Here is a 17,272-nt window from a genome sequence, read left to right as displayed (position 1 = left end):
TTACTAATTGTTGGATAAAGAAACAGGGTAGTATCAGAAACAAGTTAGCCCATGAACTAGTCAGGAAAATACTTAGTACCATGAAGGATCACAACATACAGATAAATTCCAGATGGATCAGGGGAGTAAGTAACACCATCGCAGACTCACTTTCCAGGGACCTGGGTTCCATTCACACAGAAACTTCCCTCAGTGACAGTCTATTCTCCTTAATCTGCTCTGACTTCAATTTCACCCCAGAAATAGATCTGTTCTCAAATGGTTTCAATACTAAGTGCAAAAAGTTCTGTTCATCTCTTCCAAATCAAAAAGCCATCAGCAATAATGCACTTACGATTAGCTGGAAGGGATCAACACCCCTCTATGCCTTTCCACCAGGATTCTTACTACACAAAGTAGCTTTTAAAATCAATAAAGAATGCAATAATAATATGCTTTTCTGCACCATATCGCAGGGGACGGAACCATGGATTCCATTAGTGAAGTCAGTCGCGAAGCAGCACAAACGATATATTGTGAAGATCGAAGACTACCAGATAGTTCTCAAGGATTGTATCTCACCCTCAGCAAAGCTCCAATCAACTTTGATCGCCTTCAAAATTTAAAGGATCAGCTCCCTAACGTCTTTCCTCCTGAGGTTTGCTCCAAAATTGCTGTCAGCTTGAGGGACAGCTCCTTGCACAAGTATGAAAACCTATACAACATTTTTAAAAGTTTCATTCACAAGGAGTATGGAAGAGACAACAAATTTCCCCTGTTAGCAATTATTTTATTTTTCAATCACCTTATAGACAAAGGTCTGTCTTACAACACCCTGAAGAGCTACAGAGCAGCTTTAGGTCCTATCTTGTCAGGCTATTTCCCAGGTTACTGTCTTGCAGAGGACAAATATGTCAAAGCAATGATATCGGGAGTTAATAGAAGGAAACCTAGAAATTCTCACCAGTTCCCTGGCTGGGATCTAGACAAAGTAATTTCATTTCTCAACACCACGAAAGATAACTCTACCTTACTACTGACACAGAAAACCTTGTTCCTAGTAGCCTTAGCTTGCCCTTTAAGAGCTAATCAATTTAACAATCTCAGCATTTCCAGGAGCACCTTCACCCCAGAACACATTGTCTTACGGAACCACCCTTCCTTCATGGCCAAAAACCAAAAGAACAACTACACGCCAATAGAGATCAGCTTTAGGAAGCTTCCTAACAGACCAAAAATATGTCCAGTCAGACAATTGAACTTCTATTTGGAATACACCAACAAAGTCTGTATGGAAAGAAACATAGACAGGAAAGACCACATATGGCTAGATGAACACTTCAAGATAATGTCTCTACAAAAAATGAGACAACTTTTTAGGGAGTGCATTTTCAGAGCCGACCCAAATGCAACTAAACAGTCAACGAATTTTCACTCTATAAGGGGGCAAGCTTCATCAAGACTGCTATACAATGGAGTATCGATACAAGAAATCATGTCCAGAATGAATTGGAGAAGCGACTCTGTCTTCAGCTCTTACTATGCTCTCCTCGGCTTACAGGGAGCTTTCGATGCTGTGGTCGCTGGACTTCATCTTCAAGCCCCCTGAAGCATCTGCCTAGCTACCACTGGTGAGTCCGGAAGGTTGAGACCTCCCTCTCCAGAACTGTAAGTTTACTTGTGAACGAAGGTTCTGGAGTGGGAGGTGAGACCTTCCGGACTCAAAGTCTGGGTCACCCTCCAACCCTTCCCCCGTGAGCCGAGGAGACCATGTACAGTACTTAGGAGGGAATATTCTAACAACTTCATAATTCAACAGAGTAGGCTATATACAAGAACACACACATACAATCACTATTATTCCACAGAAAACAAACTAACTGGAATCTTTCAATATTCATATCAACCAAGAGAGCACAAGAAGATTGAATTTACTAGTAAAAAGACCTTTATGTCCAACAATTTGCACCTTCACAGTAATTCCTTCATAACTTGCACTACCAAGGTAAGCTCAACCACTTCTGTGTTATTTTTTGTTCTATTACAACTTCAAAAATGTGACTTCCATTGCCGAGTCAACCCGCTCGTCTCTGGTAACTCCGCCCAAGGGGCGTGGTTTAGGGCTCGCGCCGCCGCTTGGGGGGGTTCCAGGGGGGGGTGTATAAGCTACCACTGGTGAGTCCGGAAGGTCTCACCTCCCACTCCAGAACCTTCGTTCACAAGTAAACTTACAGTTCTCCCTCGTAGGTTGAGCAGGAACGGGAGAAACTAAGCCTTCAGCAACTCCGGGATGAGAAGAGGCAGAGGTATTAGGAGATACCGCATTGGATACCTCTGACACCACAACGTCGACAATAGACAGAGGATCAACCTCTGCCAAAGTCGGCGATTGCTTGACAGCGGCACCCAATCGGATGATGTCAAGAAGTGCTTCCTTGGAGGGCGAACCCTCGAGCCCCAAGGAAGACCAAAGCTGAAACAGATTAGACAAATTAAAATCCTCCCCCGGGGGGGAGAGAGGTGGGGCTGCCTTGCTAGGGGAGGCAACGCCATCTCTCGACCCCGAGTTTGGGAAACAGAACCACGGTCTACGCTACCACTCGACGGTCTCTCGAAAGAGACCGATCGAGTGGGAGCTTCGGAGGAGGTTTGGGCAATGGAAGAAGAGTCCTTGGTATTTTTTCCTTTCAAAGAAAACTTCGAAGGAGAAATATCCCGCCTAGACTTCTTCTTATGTCGCCGAGAAAACCTCTCCCACTGGGAGGTAGACCACTCCCTACACTCACCACACTTATTACCCCTATCGCACCATTGACCTCTACAGTAAGGGCAAAGGGTGTGAGGGTCCGTCTCGACCGCCGACATGAATGTTCCACAGTGGCGGTCGGGTAATCCAGGAGAGGTGCGCATATTCGCAGAGGCCAACTTCACACTCAAACCTGTAGAAGAAAAACCAAAAAGACATTAATGGCTGTCAGAGAGAGGCGAGGGTGAGAGCGGACACGTCAGACTACCACCCGAGCCGAGAGCAAAGTGAGCTCAAGCACAGGTGTGTGTCAGGGGGGGGGGGGTGTGAGCAAGCTACCCTCCCCTACCTCCCCCCCCCCCCCCCCCCCAACTAGCGGTGGGGTAGTAAACCCTCGATAAAATTCTAATGGCTCGTCATTTCAGCTACGCCGAAAGTACAGTAATATCCCTATTAAATAGCGTGGTTTGTATGTCAGTTACGAAACAAACTAGGCACACAAGGAAACATGGTTTACCTGCAGTGGTTTGAGGTCAGCTTGTGCAGAAAACCCAGGATGCTGCTTTCCCCAAGAAAAGGGAGGATGAAAAAAAGAATAAGAGCCAGTCAAACCTTTTCATTCACGCAGACTAAAACCGGGTGACAGTGCCCTCAACCTTTTGCTACTTGCCCAATAAGGAGCTTGAGGTATTATACTAGCTGTTGTGCAGCCACCACAGGGCTGATAGAGAACGTATCGAGCCTCCTGTGAGTCCCGTCTTGCAGGTAGGGACATAGCTACGCCCCTGACATCGTGAGCTCTGGGCCACGTGAAGGAGTGTCCGGATTCGGGGCATGGTCTATGACTTTGTAAATCCAAGCAGAGATGGTGTTTTTAAATACCTCTCATCTTGTTCCTCCTGTGCTGACAAAAAGTGCAGGCACACGGGGACGGGCTGCGGCTGTTCTCTTCAAATAAAGCCTCAAACTTTTCACTGGGCAGACTAAGAGATGATCAGGGTTATCAGTTACAGAGTGGAGACTCAAAATCTGGAGAGAGTCAAATAGGGGATCCACCACTCCCGGATTCTGAGTCTTGGCAACAAACTCAGGGACGAAGCTGAACGTTACCTCTCCCCATCCCCTTGAATGGGCGATGTCATAAGAGAGACCATGAAGTTCACTGACCCGCTTGCCCGAAGCCAAAGCTAGTAGGAACACCGTCTTCCAAGTGAGATGGCGATCTGTTGTCTGGCGTAATGGTACATAGATAGGTCTCTTTAGAGACCTGAGAACTCGAACCATGTTCCATGGGGGAGGTCTCACTCCAAACTGAGGACAGGTAAGTTCGTAACTCTGTATGAGTAAGGAAAGTTCTAGCGATGAGGAAATGTCCATTCAGTTGAGTCTAAGGGCGAGGGCCAAGGCTGAGCGATAGTCTTTAACCGCCAAGACTGAAAATGATATTTTCATAATAAAATAAATTTTTTAACGTACTTACCCGGTGGATATATATATATAGCTAACGTCTCTGACGTCACGGCAGAAAATTCAAAACTCGCGGGCAATCGGAGATTGGGAAGATAGGTGTACTATTAGCGCCACCACTCGGCAGAGGACTGGAACCATTCCAAAAGTCCTCAGGTCTCCTCTGCCCATAGGTCTCTAGAGGGGCGGAAGGGAGGGAGTTAAATTATATATATCCACCAGGTAAGTATGTTCAAAAATTTATTTTATTATGAAAATATTTTTAAACATCTGACTTAGCCAGTGGATATATATATATAGCTGATTCACACCCTTGGTGGTGAGTTAGAGACAGCACACATCTAGTCCTTTAGATGGAAACTTTAGGCTAGGATTCTCCCAATACCACATCGTCAGGGTATGGGGACGTGACAGTATTAGCTTAATACTAGGAACACAAGGAAACATGGTTTACCTGCAGTGGTTCGAGGTCAGCTGTGCAGAGAACCCAGGATGCTGCTTTCCCCAAGAGAGGGGAGGATGAAGAAAAGAATAAGGGCCAGACATACCTTTTCATTCATGCAGACTAAGACTGGGTAACAATGCCCTCAACCTTCTGCTACTTGTCCATTAAGGAGCCTGAGGTTTTAAACCACCTGTTGTGCAGCCACCACAGGGCCGATAGAAAACGTATCGAGCCTCCTGTTGGTCACGTCTTGCAGGTAGTGGGCTGTGAAGGTCGTCTGACGCTTCCACACCCCAGCTTTTAGCACCTGCGTCACTGAAAAGTTTTTCTTGAAGGCCAGGGACGTAGGTACGCCCCTGACGTCATGTGCTCTAAGGCGACGGGACGGAGGAGGGTCTGGATTCAGGGACAGATGGATCACCCTACGAATCCATGCCGAGAAGGTATTCTTGGTAACCCTCCTCTCAATCCTCCCAGTGCTCACAAACAATGCCTGCACCTGGGGATGAACTGCAGCCGTTCTTTTGAGATATACTGTAGCCTCAAACTCCTTACTGGACACAGTAGGAGATGGTCTGGGTCATCTGTTACAGAACGAAGACTCAAAATCTAGAAGGAGTCGAACCGAGGGTCCGACACTCCCAGATCCTGAGTCTTAGCAATAAACTCAGGGACGAATCTGAACATTACCTCCTCCCATCCCCTTGAATGGGAGATGTCATAAGAGAGACCATGAAGTTCACTGATTCGCTTGGCCAAAGCCAAAGCTAGTAGGAACACCGTCTTCCAAGTAAGGTGGTGATCTGAAGCCTGGCGTATTGGTTCGTAGGAAGGTCTCTTAAGAGACTTGAGAACTCGAACCACGTTCCATGGAGGAGGTCTCACTTCTGACTGAGGGCAGGTAAGTTCATAACTTCGTATGAGTAGGGAAAGTTCCAGCGAGGAAGAAATGTCCACTCCTTTGAGCCTGAAGGCTAGACTTCAAGGCTGCGCGATAGCCTTTTACCGCTGAGACAGAAAGGCGCATTTCTTCCCGCAAATACACAAAGAACTCCGCTCAAAGGAGTGGACATTTCTTCCTCGCTGGAACTTTCCCTACTCATACGAAGTTATGAACTTACCTGCCCTCAGTCAGAAGTGAGACCTCCTCCATGGAACGTGGTTCGAGTTCTCAAGTCTCTTAAGAAATATCCCGCCTGGACTTCTTCTTACGTCGCCGAGAAAACCTCTCCCACTGGGAGGTAGACCACTCCCTACACTCACCACACTTATTACCACTATCACACCGTTGGCCTCTACAGTAAGGGCAAAGGGTGTGAGGGTCTGTCTCGACCACCGACATGAATGTTCCACAGGGGCGGTCGGGTAATCCAGGATTGATTGATTGATTTAAAGTTTTCAGGTATCCTGACATCTAAGATCATTGACGCCAATATCATTTAGTCTATATATATATATATATATATATATATATATATATATATATATATATATATATATATAAAAGTAAAAGAATATACAATTAAATGCATAAAAGTTTAATGTCATTGTAAAAGTTAAATAGTTTTCAGAAGACCTGCTTCTGAAATAAATATTAAAATGCCACTTGCACAGTAGGACACATCATGTCCAAGAATCTTGGCAAGGATGAACCTTCCACCCTCACCTCTAGCCTCAAATAAATAACTATTCCTTAAGTTATTATAATTGGGGCATTCGATCAACAAATGCCTCACTGTTAGAGGTACCAAACAGTCGTCACAATATGGTTGGTGTTGGCCCTTCAGCAGAAACTCGTGTGTCAACCGAGTGTGACCAATACGGAGACGACAAAGAGACGTCTCCCATTTTCGGGGCATCATGTTATACCTCCAAGGAGATATGACATTTGTTACCTCTCTCATTTTATTGCCATCTAGGCTATCCCAGTGCTGTTGCCATTTATTGCAAAGCAATTTCTTGATGTTAGGTAGGAAGTCATTACCTTCTTGGTACCAACTCTGATGCTGCATTCTTTGCCAATGAATCTGCCTTCTCATTCCCACACACACTTACATGTGCTGGAACCCAACAAAATCGATCCATTATACCTCTCCTTCCAATAATAAAAAGCCATTCTAAAATCTAAAAAACTAAAGGGCTACTAGAATTAAAAACTTCTAAAGCTTGAAGAACACTCCTTGCATCACTAAAAATGGTAAAATGTTATTTTTATAATAAAATAAATTTTTGAATATACTTACCCGGTGATTATAATAGCTGCAACTCTGTTGCTCGACAGAAAACTCTAAGGTAAAATTCGCCAGCGATCGCTACACAGGTTGCGGGTGTGCCCAACAGCGCCATCTGTCGTCCAGATACCCAGTACTCAATGTAAACAAAGAACTCAATTTTCTCCTCGTCCCACTGCGTCTCTATTGGGGAGGAAAGGAGGGTCCTTTAATTTATAATCACCGGGTAAGTATATTCAAAAATTTATTTTATTATAAAAATAACATTTTTCAATATTTAACTTAGCCGGTGATTATAATAGCTGATTCACACCCAGGGGGGTGGGTAGAGACCAGCAAAATATGTTTACATTATTATGAGCTAAGAATTTTTATTTCATTTTAGAAGTTATCAAAATAACAAAAACAAAATAAATAGGTACCTGGTAAGGAAGTCGACTTGAACAATTACTCTGCCTTTTTAAGTACGTCTTCCTTACGGAGCCTCGCGATCCTCTTAGGATGCTGATCGACCCCTAGGATCTGAAGTATCAAGGGTTGCAACCCATACAACAGGACCTCATCAAAACCCCTAATCTAGGCGCTTCTCAAGAAATGACTTTGACCACCCGCCAAATCAACCAGGATGCGAAAGGCTTCTTAGCCTTCCGGACAACCCAAAAACAACAATAAAAACATTTCAAGAGAAAGATTAAAAAGGTTATGGAATTAGGGAATTGTAGTGGTTGAGCCCTCACCCACTACTGCACTCGCTGCTACGAATGGTCCCAGAGTGTAGCAGTCCTCGTAAAGAGACTGGACATCCTTAAGATAAAAAGACGCGAACACTGACTTGCTTCTCCAATAGGTTGCGTCCATTATACTTCGCAGAGATCTATTTTGTTTAAAGGCCACGGAAGTTGCGACAGCTCTAACTTCGTGTGTCCTTACCTTCAGCAAAGCTTGGTCTTCCTCACTCAGATGGGAATGAGCTTCTCGTATTAACAGTCTGATAAAATAGGATAAAGCATTCTTTGACATAGGCAAAGATGGTTTCTTAACTGAACACCATAAAGCTTCAGACAGGCCTCGTAAAGGTTTAGTTCGTTTTAAATAGAACTTAAGAGCTCTCACAGGGCATAAGACTCATTCTAGTTCATTTCCAACCATATTCGATAAGCTTGGAATATCGAACGATTTCGGCCAAGGTCGAGAAGGCAGCTCGTTTTTGGCTAGAAAACCAAGTTGTAGAGAACATGTAGCCGTTTCAGATGAAAATCCGATGTTCTTGCTGAAGGCATGAATCTCACTGACTCTTTTAGCTGTGGCTAAGCATACCAGGAAAAGAGTCTTTAAGGTGAGATCTTTTAGGGAGGCTGATTGTAGCGGCTCGAACCTGTCTGACATGAGGAATCTTAGTACCACATCTAAATTCCAACCAGGTGTAACCAAACGACGCTCCTTCGTGGTCTCAAAAGACTTAAGGAGGTCCTGTAGATCTTTATTGTTGGACAGATCTAAGCCTCTGTGACGGAAGACTGATGCCAACATGCTTCTGTAACCCTTGATAGTGGGAGCTGAAAGAGATCGTTCTTTCCTCAGGTATAAGAGGAAGTCAGCTATTTGGGTTACAGAGGTACTGGTCGAGGATACAGATACTGACTTGCACCAGTTTCGGAAGACTTCCCACTTCGATTGGTAGACTCTAAGGGTGGATGTTCTCCTTGCTCTAGCAATCGCTCTGGCTGCCTCCTTCGAAAAGCCTCTAGCTCTCGAGAGTCTTTCGATAGTCTGAAGGCAGTCAGACGAAGAGCGTGGAGGCCTTGGTGTACCTTCTTTACGTGTGGCTGACGTAGAAGGTCCACCCTTAGAGGAAGAGTTCTGGGAACGTCTACTAGCCATCGAAGTACCTCGGTGAACCATTCTCTCGCGGGCCAGAGGGGAGCAACTAGCGTTAACCTTGTCCCTTCGTGAGAGGCAAACTTCTGCAGTACCTTGTTGACAATCTTGAACGGGGGGAATGCATATAGGTCTAGATGTGACCAATCTAGGAGAAAGGCATCTATATGAACTGCTGCTGGGTCCGGGATTGGTGAGCAACATATTGGGAGCCTCTTGGTCATCGAGGTTGCAAAGAGATCTATGGTTGGCTGGCCCCAGGTGGCCCAAAGTCTCTTGCATACATCCTTGTGGAGGGTCCATTCTGTTGGAATGATTTGTCCCTTCCGACTGAGACAATCTGCCATGACATTCAAGTTGCCTTGGATGAACCTCGTTACTAGCGAAATGTTTAGACCTTTTGACCAGGTGAGGAGGTCCCTTGCGATCTCGTACAACGTCAGTGAGTGGGTCCCTCCTTGCTTGGAGATGTACGCCAAAGCCGTGGTGTTGTCCGAGTTCACCTCCACCACTTTGCCTTGAAGGAGAGACTTGAAGCTTTTCAAGGCCAGATGTACTGCCAGTAGCTCCTTGCAGTTGATATGCATTGTCCTTTGACTCGAGTTCCATATTCCCGAGCATTCCCGACCGTCTAATGTCGCGCCCCAGCCTACGTCCGATGCGTCCGAGAAGAGAACGTGGTTGGGAGTCTGAACAGCCAGGGGCAGACCCTCTCTGAGGCTGATACTGTCCTTCCACCATGTCAGGCAAGACTTCATCTTCTCGGAAACGGGGATCGAGACCGCTTCTAGCGTCTTGTCCTTTTTCCAGTGAAATGCTAGGTGATATTGAAGAGGACGGAGGTGTAGTCTTCCTAATGACACAAACTGTTCCAGGGATGATAGCGTCCCTATCAGACTCATCCACTTCCTGACTGAACATCGTTCCTTCTTCAGCATGTTCTGGATGCATAACTGGGCTTGGCTTGTTCTGGGGGCCGACGGAAAAGCCCGAAAAGCTAGACTGTGAATCTCCATCCCTAAATATACAATACTGTAGCTTGGGATGGGACCACTTGTGACTTTTCCATATTGACAAGGAGACCCAATTCCTTGGTCAGATCTAGAGTCCACTTTAGATCCTTCAGACAGCGACGACTGGAAGAAGCTCTGAGAAGCCAGTCGTCCAAATAGAGGGAGGCTCGGATGTCCGCTAAATGAAGGAATTTGGCTACATTCCTCATCAGCCTCGTAAACACAAGAGGAGCTGTGCTTAGGCCAAAGCACAGGGCTTGAAACTGGTAGACAACCTTTTCGAAAACGAATCTTAGAAAAGGTTGGGAGTCCGGGTGGATGGGGACGTGGAAGTAGGCGTCCCTTAGGTCTAACGAGACCATCCAGTCTTCCCTTCTGACCGCTGCTAGAACCGACTTTGTGGTCTCCATGGAGAACGTCTGCTTTGTGACAAAGACATTCAGCGCACTGACGTCTAGCACCGGCCTCCACCCTCCTGTCTTCTTTGACACCAAGAAGAGACGGTTGTAGAAACCCGGGGTTTGATGGTCCAGGACTTTGACTACCGCTCCCTTCTCTAGTAAGAGAGACACTTCCTGTTTCAATGCTCGTCTCTTGTCTTCCTCTCTGTACCTGGGGGAGAGATCGATGGGAGACGTTGCTAGAGGGGGTTTTCGTACAAACGGGATCTTGTACCCCTCTCTGAGCAACTTCACAGATTGTGCATCTGCCCCTCTCTTTTCCCAGGTCTGCCAGAAGTTCTTGAGTCTGGCTCCCACTGCTGTCTGAAGAAGCTGGCAGTCAGACTCTGCCCTTAAAGGACTTGGTTCCTTTCTTCTTTCCACGTCTCCCTTCGGCACGAGCACCTCCTCTGCTGGAGGCTCTGCCACGAAAGGGCGGAATAAAACGGGACGCTGGAGTGTCCATCCTTGGTCTAGCTGACAAGGTAGGCAAAGGGGTGGCTTTGCGAGCAGAGGACGCAACAAGATCGTGAGTATCCTTCTGTATCAAAGAAGCGGCAATCTCCTTAATCAGGTCCTCTGGAAAAAGGCACTTGGAAAGAGGAGCAAACAGAAGTTCGGATCTCTGGCATGGTGTAACTCCAGCTGAAAGGAATGAGCATAGGTTTTCACGCTTCTTAAGGACTCCGGACACGAAAGATGCAGCAAGCTCATTAGACCCATCACGTACGGCCTTGTCCATGCAGGACATAATGAGCAATGAAGTCTCCTTCTCCATCGGAGAGATCTTTCTACTAAGAGCTCCTAGACACCAGTCTAGGAAGTTAAAAACCTCAAAGGCTCTATAGATACCTTTCAAAAGGTGGTCCAGGTCCGAAGATGACCAACATATTTTTGAGCGTCTCATGGCTAGGCGGCGGGGAGAGTCTACAAGACTTGAGAAGTCGCCCTGGGCAGAGGCAGGAACTCTCAAGCCGAGAACTTCTCCCGTGGCATACCAGACGCTCGATCTAGAAGAGAGTCTAGCAGGGGGAAACGTAAAAGCTGTCTTCCCTAAACTCTTTTTGGACTGCAGCCATTCTCCTATCACCCGCAAAGCTCTCTTGGACAAGCGTGCGAGGACGAGTCTAGTAAAGGCAGGGGTGGTTGACGGCATGCCTAACACAAACTCTGACGGAGGAGAACGTGGAGCCACAGACACAAACTGGTCCGGAAACATCTCTTTGAACAGGGCCAAAACTTTCCTAAAGTCCAAAGAGGGTTGCGAAGACTTAGGCTCGTCCAGTTCTGAATGCGGTTCATCTACGTGTGCAGCACCATCATCATCAGAAAGTCCTTCATCCGAGTATTGATGAGGAAGCAGTAACGGAGTGGGTAACGGCTGGATAGCTGAGTCCGGTCGCACGGGTGCATGCGTGACTGAGCCGGACGCAACGTCATGGAACTGTTGCCCAGTCTGTGAGCTGGCAACAACCATAGCAGCGCGGGGACGCACAGCGTCTACTCCAGACTGTCTAGACTGATGTGGGTGCGCAGTGGCAACCACACTGGGTTGCGGAGGTTGACGCACCGCGTCAAAACAAAACAACTCTGACGGTTGTTGAACCTCACGGACGTCAACGGATACCTCCGTGCGTCGCTGAACGTCAACATGCGGCTGGCAGATCACACTGGAACGCATGGGTGGCGGAACTCTCTCAACTGGAGTGCGTGAGAAGGTTACCTCAGCGTCCCCAGGACGCACAACCGATCGTGTGGGTGGTTGTAGGCAAGGAGCTGCACTAGCTACTGGTGCGGCAGCAACCTTCTCCGCACGAAAGTCCTGCATAAGCGACGTTAGTTGCGACTGCATGTCTTGCAGTAAAGACCACTTAGGGTCTACAGGAGCAGGTGCGGCGACAGACGGTGTAACTGTCTGAAGCGGTACCGCTTTGCCTCTCTTAGGAGGTGAGCAGTCATCGGATGACTGCAGCGAGTCCGAACTGACCCAGTGGCTACAGCTGGGCCGTTGGACTTGCGCGGAAGGGACCGACTTGCGCTTTAACGGTCGTGAGACCTTGGTCCATGGTTTCTTGCGAGAAACCTCTTCCGCAGACGAGGTATAAATGGGCTCTCTCGTCTGTGTTAGGCAGGGGCGATCTTGGGTAGATACGCCCGATACCACGGAGGGAACGTCTGTTCGCTGATTAAAGCCTCTCGAACCCATTTGTCGTACGACATTGCTTCTCCCCTGGACTTGGGAGCTTGCAAGAGGTCCCGGACTAGGAGGACGACAGGCACGAACAGACGAACCCTCAAGCGCAACACTATCCACAACACTATCACTCACTTTAACACTTCCCACTGCACTTTTACACTTCAGCTCCTTCACATCCGCCATGAGCTGATTACGGTCACTAGCCAGGGACTCAACTCTCTCACCCAGAGCTTGGATGGCACGCATCATATCAGCCATCGAAGGTTCCTGAGTGCCAGAAGGGGGATTAGGAGCAACCACTACAGGGGAAGGAATAGGTTGTGGGGCATGAGGAGAGGAAATGTCAATAGAACGAGAGGAACTTCTCCTAACTCTATCTCTCTCTAGCCTACGTGTATATTTTTGGAACTCGATAAAATCGAATTCCGAAAGCCCAACGCACTCCTCACATCGATCTTCCAATTGACAGGTTTTATCCCGACAATTGGAACAAACAGTGTGAGGGTCGATAGAGGCCTTCGGAAGACGCCTTGAACAGTCCCTAGCATTGCACTTCCTAAATTTTGGGACTTGTGAAGGGTCAGCCATTTTGAATTGGTCGAAGGGAAATTCAAAAACTATCAAAAAGTCATCAACAAAGAATCCGTAATCAAAAAGAGTTCAAGGAATTGCGAAGAGAAAGCCTGCACAGCGAAAGCTCAAAACTAGAATAGTGTACTTCACCAATTAGTTGTGAAAACAAATCCAGTTTAGCAACAGCGAATAAGCATGTCTTGTCGGGAGCACGACAGAGAGAAAATTGAGTTCTTTGTTTACATTGAGTACTGGGTATCTGGACGACAGATGGCGCTGTTGGGCACACCCGCAACCTGTGTAGCGATCGCTGGCGAATTTTACCTTAGAGTTTTCTGTCGAGCAACAGAGTTGCAGCTATTATAATCACCGGCTAAGTTAAATATTGAAAAATTACCCTCCTTTTCCAACGCTATTTTCTCAACAGCGGATAGTATGCCATACAGTTCGGCAGTAAATATTGAAGCTGTTAGAGGAAGTGCACCTCTACAATTAAAACCATTACAATGTACACTATTATTATTATTATTATTATTTGCTAAGCTACAACCCTAGCTGGAAAAGCAAAATGCTATAAGCCCAGGGGCCCCAACAGGGAAAATAGCCCAGTAAGGAAAGGAAAGAAGGAAAAATAAAATATTTTAAGAAGAGTAACATTAAAATAAATATTTCCTATATAAACTATGAAAACTTTAACAAAACAAGAGGAAGAGAAATTAAATAGAATAGTGTGCCTGATTGTACCCTCAAGCAAGAGAACTCTAACCCAAGACAGTGGAAGACCATGGTACAGAGGCTATGGCACTACCCAAGACTAGAGAACAATGGTTTGATTTTGGAGTGTCCTTCTCCTAGAAGAGCTGCTTACCATAGCTAAAGAGTCTCTTCTACCCTTACTAAGAGGAAAGTAGCCACAGAACAAATACAGTGCAGTAGTTAACCCCTTGAGCGAAGAAGAATTGTTTAGTAACCTCAGTGTTGTCAGGTGTGTGAGGACAGAGGAGAATCTGTTAAGAATAGGCCAGACTATTCGGCGTATGTGTAGGCAAAGAGAAAGAACCGTAACCAAAGAGAAGGATCCAACGTAGTACTGTCTGGCCAGTCAAAGGACCCCATAACTCTCTGGCGGTAGTATTTCAACGGGCGGCTGGTGCCTTGGCCAACCTACTACCTCAAAATCCACTACTCCAAATCCAATGCCAGCATCAGATTTGGAGCCATCAGTATAAACAAAAGTCGATCCCCTATGTTCTTAGGGTAATCCAGGACAGGTGCGCATAATCGCAGAGGCCAACTTCACACTCGAACCTGTCAAAGAAAAGGCAAAAATACATTAATGGCTCCCAAGAGCTAGGCGAGGATGAGAGAGGACACGTCTGTCTACCATCCGAGCCGAGAGCAAAGTGAGATCAAGCACAGGTGTGTGTGAGGGGTGGGGGGAGGGGGGGTAGCAAGCTACCCTCCCCTACTCCCGCTAACTAGCGATGGGGTAGTAAACCCTCGTTAAAATTCTAATAGCTCGTCATTTCAGCTACGCCGAAAGTTATACCCCTATTAAATAGCGTGGTTTGTATGTCCGTTACGGAACAAACCACATTTATTTTCATCAATCATTTCCAGCATATCATTTACAACAAAGCAGATGGCTGTCTCTGTATAGTATACTTTTCTGTAAGCAGATTGGTTGTTAGGTAAAGCTTCTATTACTTCTATGAGTAAAGTTTTACTTACAGTCGGGGAATCATTTTGAACAGAAAATACATGTTTTCTTGTTATAAATAACGTGATTTAACTGAATTTGACCTTCATTTCAATCACAAACAAAAAGAACAAACAGTTCGGCTAACTTCCTTCCCCACATAAGTTAGTCGAACTAGCTCTTCTGTTTGATTGCGATTGAAATGAAGCTAAATTCAGTGAAATCACATTATTATCTACAGGAAAACATATAATTTCTGTTCAAAATGTTTTACCCTAAATATAATGGTTCTTGTTCCGCCGTGGGCTCACTTCACTCGCCGAAAAATAAAAACATCAAGCTCCGTACGTACTGGGCAAGCTGTAATGTTGAGCTGCGTACGCTAACATTAGCAATGTTTTACCCTAAATCTAACGGTTTTTGTTCCACCGTGGGCTCCCTTCACTCGCCAAAAAATAAAAAACATCAAGCTCAGTATGTACTGGCAAACAGTAATGTCGAGCTGGGCATGCTAACATCAATATAACTTTAATAATGAACTGCATTCACTAACCAGGTATTAAACTTAAAGTAAAAGTAATGACCGACTTTATGATCGAGACGTCGAAGGCCGGGGTCTTCTAGCAACTGTTGCTGTACCGGAGGTGGTGGAGGGTAGAGACGTAAGTGTTAATTACATCTGGTGTAACATGATGATTTCCATGAAACTTCCCTGAGGCTTCTAAGTACGGATAACTGCAACCATTACACATTTGTATAAAAAGTTCCATAATAGCACACGAAAAGAGTAGAATCCGAACAAAGTTTTTACAAGGAAAAGGCTTGGGAAGGGACTGATGCGAGTAAATGAAGAGATAAGGAAGGGGGGAGGGGAAATATTAGCCACCCTGTGGAAACTTTCCATATGTGTGGGCACGTGATTGGTTAATGCAATAAGAACGGGGTCTACAAAGTAAACTTGAATGAATTTGCATGGGAAACTTCTTCAGAGCAAGTATTTACGTGAAAACTGTGTGTGATAAGGTAATAACAACAGGTATGAAGTAAGTTATAATGAAGAGAATAATACATATTATTTAATGGTAATAAATTGAAATGCTGTAATAAGGGAGAAAACAGTTGAAAGGGGTATGGAAACACAAAGAAATATACTAGTGGGTACTGCATCAACAAATAAATAACAACGTTATTAGAGTAGTAAAGACTCATAGTACGCTAGAATAACTAGGGTAAAAAATATGGCCACGTGGGTATTGCAAACACATACGGTATTAGAAGAATGGTTAGGATAAAATGCAATATGCCCATGTGGGTATTGCATAAAAGAATGGGTACATACAGTATTAGAAGGGTCACATCAAAAAGAACACTTGAATGACGTGGGTAAAAATGAGGAGTGTTTATAAGAAAACGAGTAATTCTTGTGCAAAATGTAATATGTACATGTCGGTATTACATAAAAGTAAGGGTACAGTCGTATTACATCAAGTAAAATACTTGAATGTCGCAGGTAAAAAGAGTGGAATGACCTGGGGAAAAATGGGGAGAGGTTATAAGGTAACAAGTAATCCTATTGGTAAAAATTAAGAAGGGCGGGGTTTATGGGTAGATGATCTAAAATTGGCACGTACATATGAACGAACAGGAGCGAATACAACCGACCCATAGAATGTCAACAAATAAATGAAAAATATACAGTTAGTATAGGATATGGATAATTTATGCTGTTTTCCATGGATTTATTATGTGTCCAAGAACATAATGAGTAGAAAAGAAAAGGTTTGTTTTACCATTATAAACCGTTTCCCCACCCAAATCCCTGAGTTCCCACTGGGGGAGCCCATTATCGGTGATATATATATATATATATATATATATATATATATATATATATATATATATATATATATATATATATATATATATATATATTTATATATATTACATTATGTATTTATTTGCGACAAAAATAAATGTCATTTTCGAAGGAAACGATAGTTTTACTATAGGAAAAAGTGTTTTTTTTTTACAGGGAAATGTTAACCTGAACGTAATTACAGTAATACCACAACCCCCACTGCCATTCATGAGAGACCTTTAAACATTTAATTGGTGGTTTCCATAATCCAATGTAGGCTAATCAAGACTACTTACCAAATCCATAAGCATCATTTTCTGTGTAATTGGTGATTGCATTATCACTTGTAATAGTATTAAGAACTCGATAGCATCGCTTCCCGACCCATACAGTAGAAGGACGCATAAAATTTATTTCCATTTTGGAATTAGTTGTCACCTGTTTCACAGAGCGAAATGTCAGTCACAAATGTGTAAATTTCATCTATACATTAGTAAGAGCGACGATGAAGAGATGTAACGGCTCACCAAATTGGTACTGTGAGTGTTAGCGTCAACTTAGCATGTTTCGTGCATTTGGTTTATTACATTTTTCGTTTATTTTTTTTTTTTTACATTACTTTCCAGGTTCCTATAATTTAGTAGGCTATAGGCTACCTCATGACTTCTCACCAGAGTTAGAAAATAAGAGAAATACGTTCCTAATCGTCATAAAAATCTAAATAACACATTTTCTATTATATTTGC

General features: G+C 44.7%; 1 protein-coding gene across 1 annotated transcript in view; it reads right to left on the bottom strand.

Annotated features, from left to right (window-relative positions):
- Nucleotides 1–17,041, bottom strand: part of LOC137630237 (activating signal cointegrator 1 complex subunit 1-like) — a 147,782-nt gene extending 130,741 nt beyond the window's left edge. Inside the window, exon 1 of the mRNA XM_068361696.1 lies at nucleotides 16,823–17,041. Coding sequence (XP_068217797.1) covers nucleotides 16,823–16,946 — 124 coding nt within the window. The 5' untranslated portion in view covers nucleotides 16,947–17,041. The remainder of the gene's footprint in view (nucleotides 1–16,822) is intronic.
- Nucleotides 17,042–17,272: the final 231 nt, after the last annotated feature.

The sequence above is a fragment of the Palaemon carinicauda genome, chromosome 38 (assembly GCF_036898095.1).
Source record: "Palaemon carinicauda isolate YSFRI2023 chromosome 38, ASM3689809v2, whole genome shotgun sequence".
Taxonomy (NCBI): domain Eukaryota; kingdom Metazoa; phylum Arthropoda; class Malacostraca; order Decapoda; family Palaemonidae; genus Palaemon; species Palaemon carinicauda.
The sequence above is the reverse complement of the archived record's forward strand: the minus strand, read 5'-3'. Positions and strand labels throughout refer to the sequence as shown.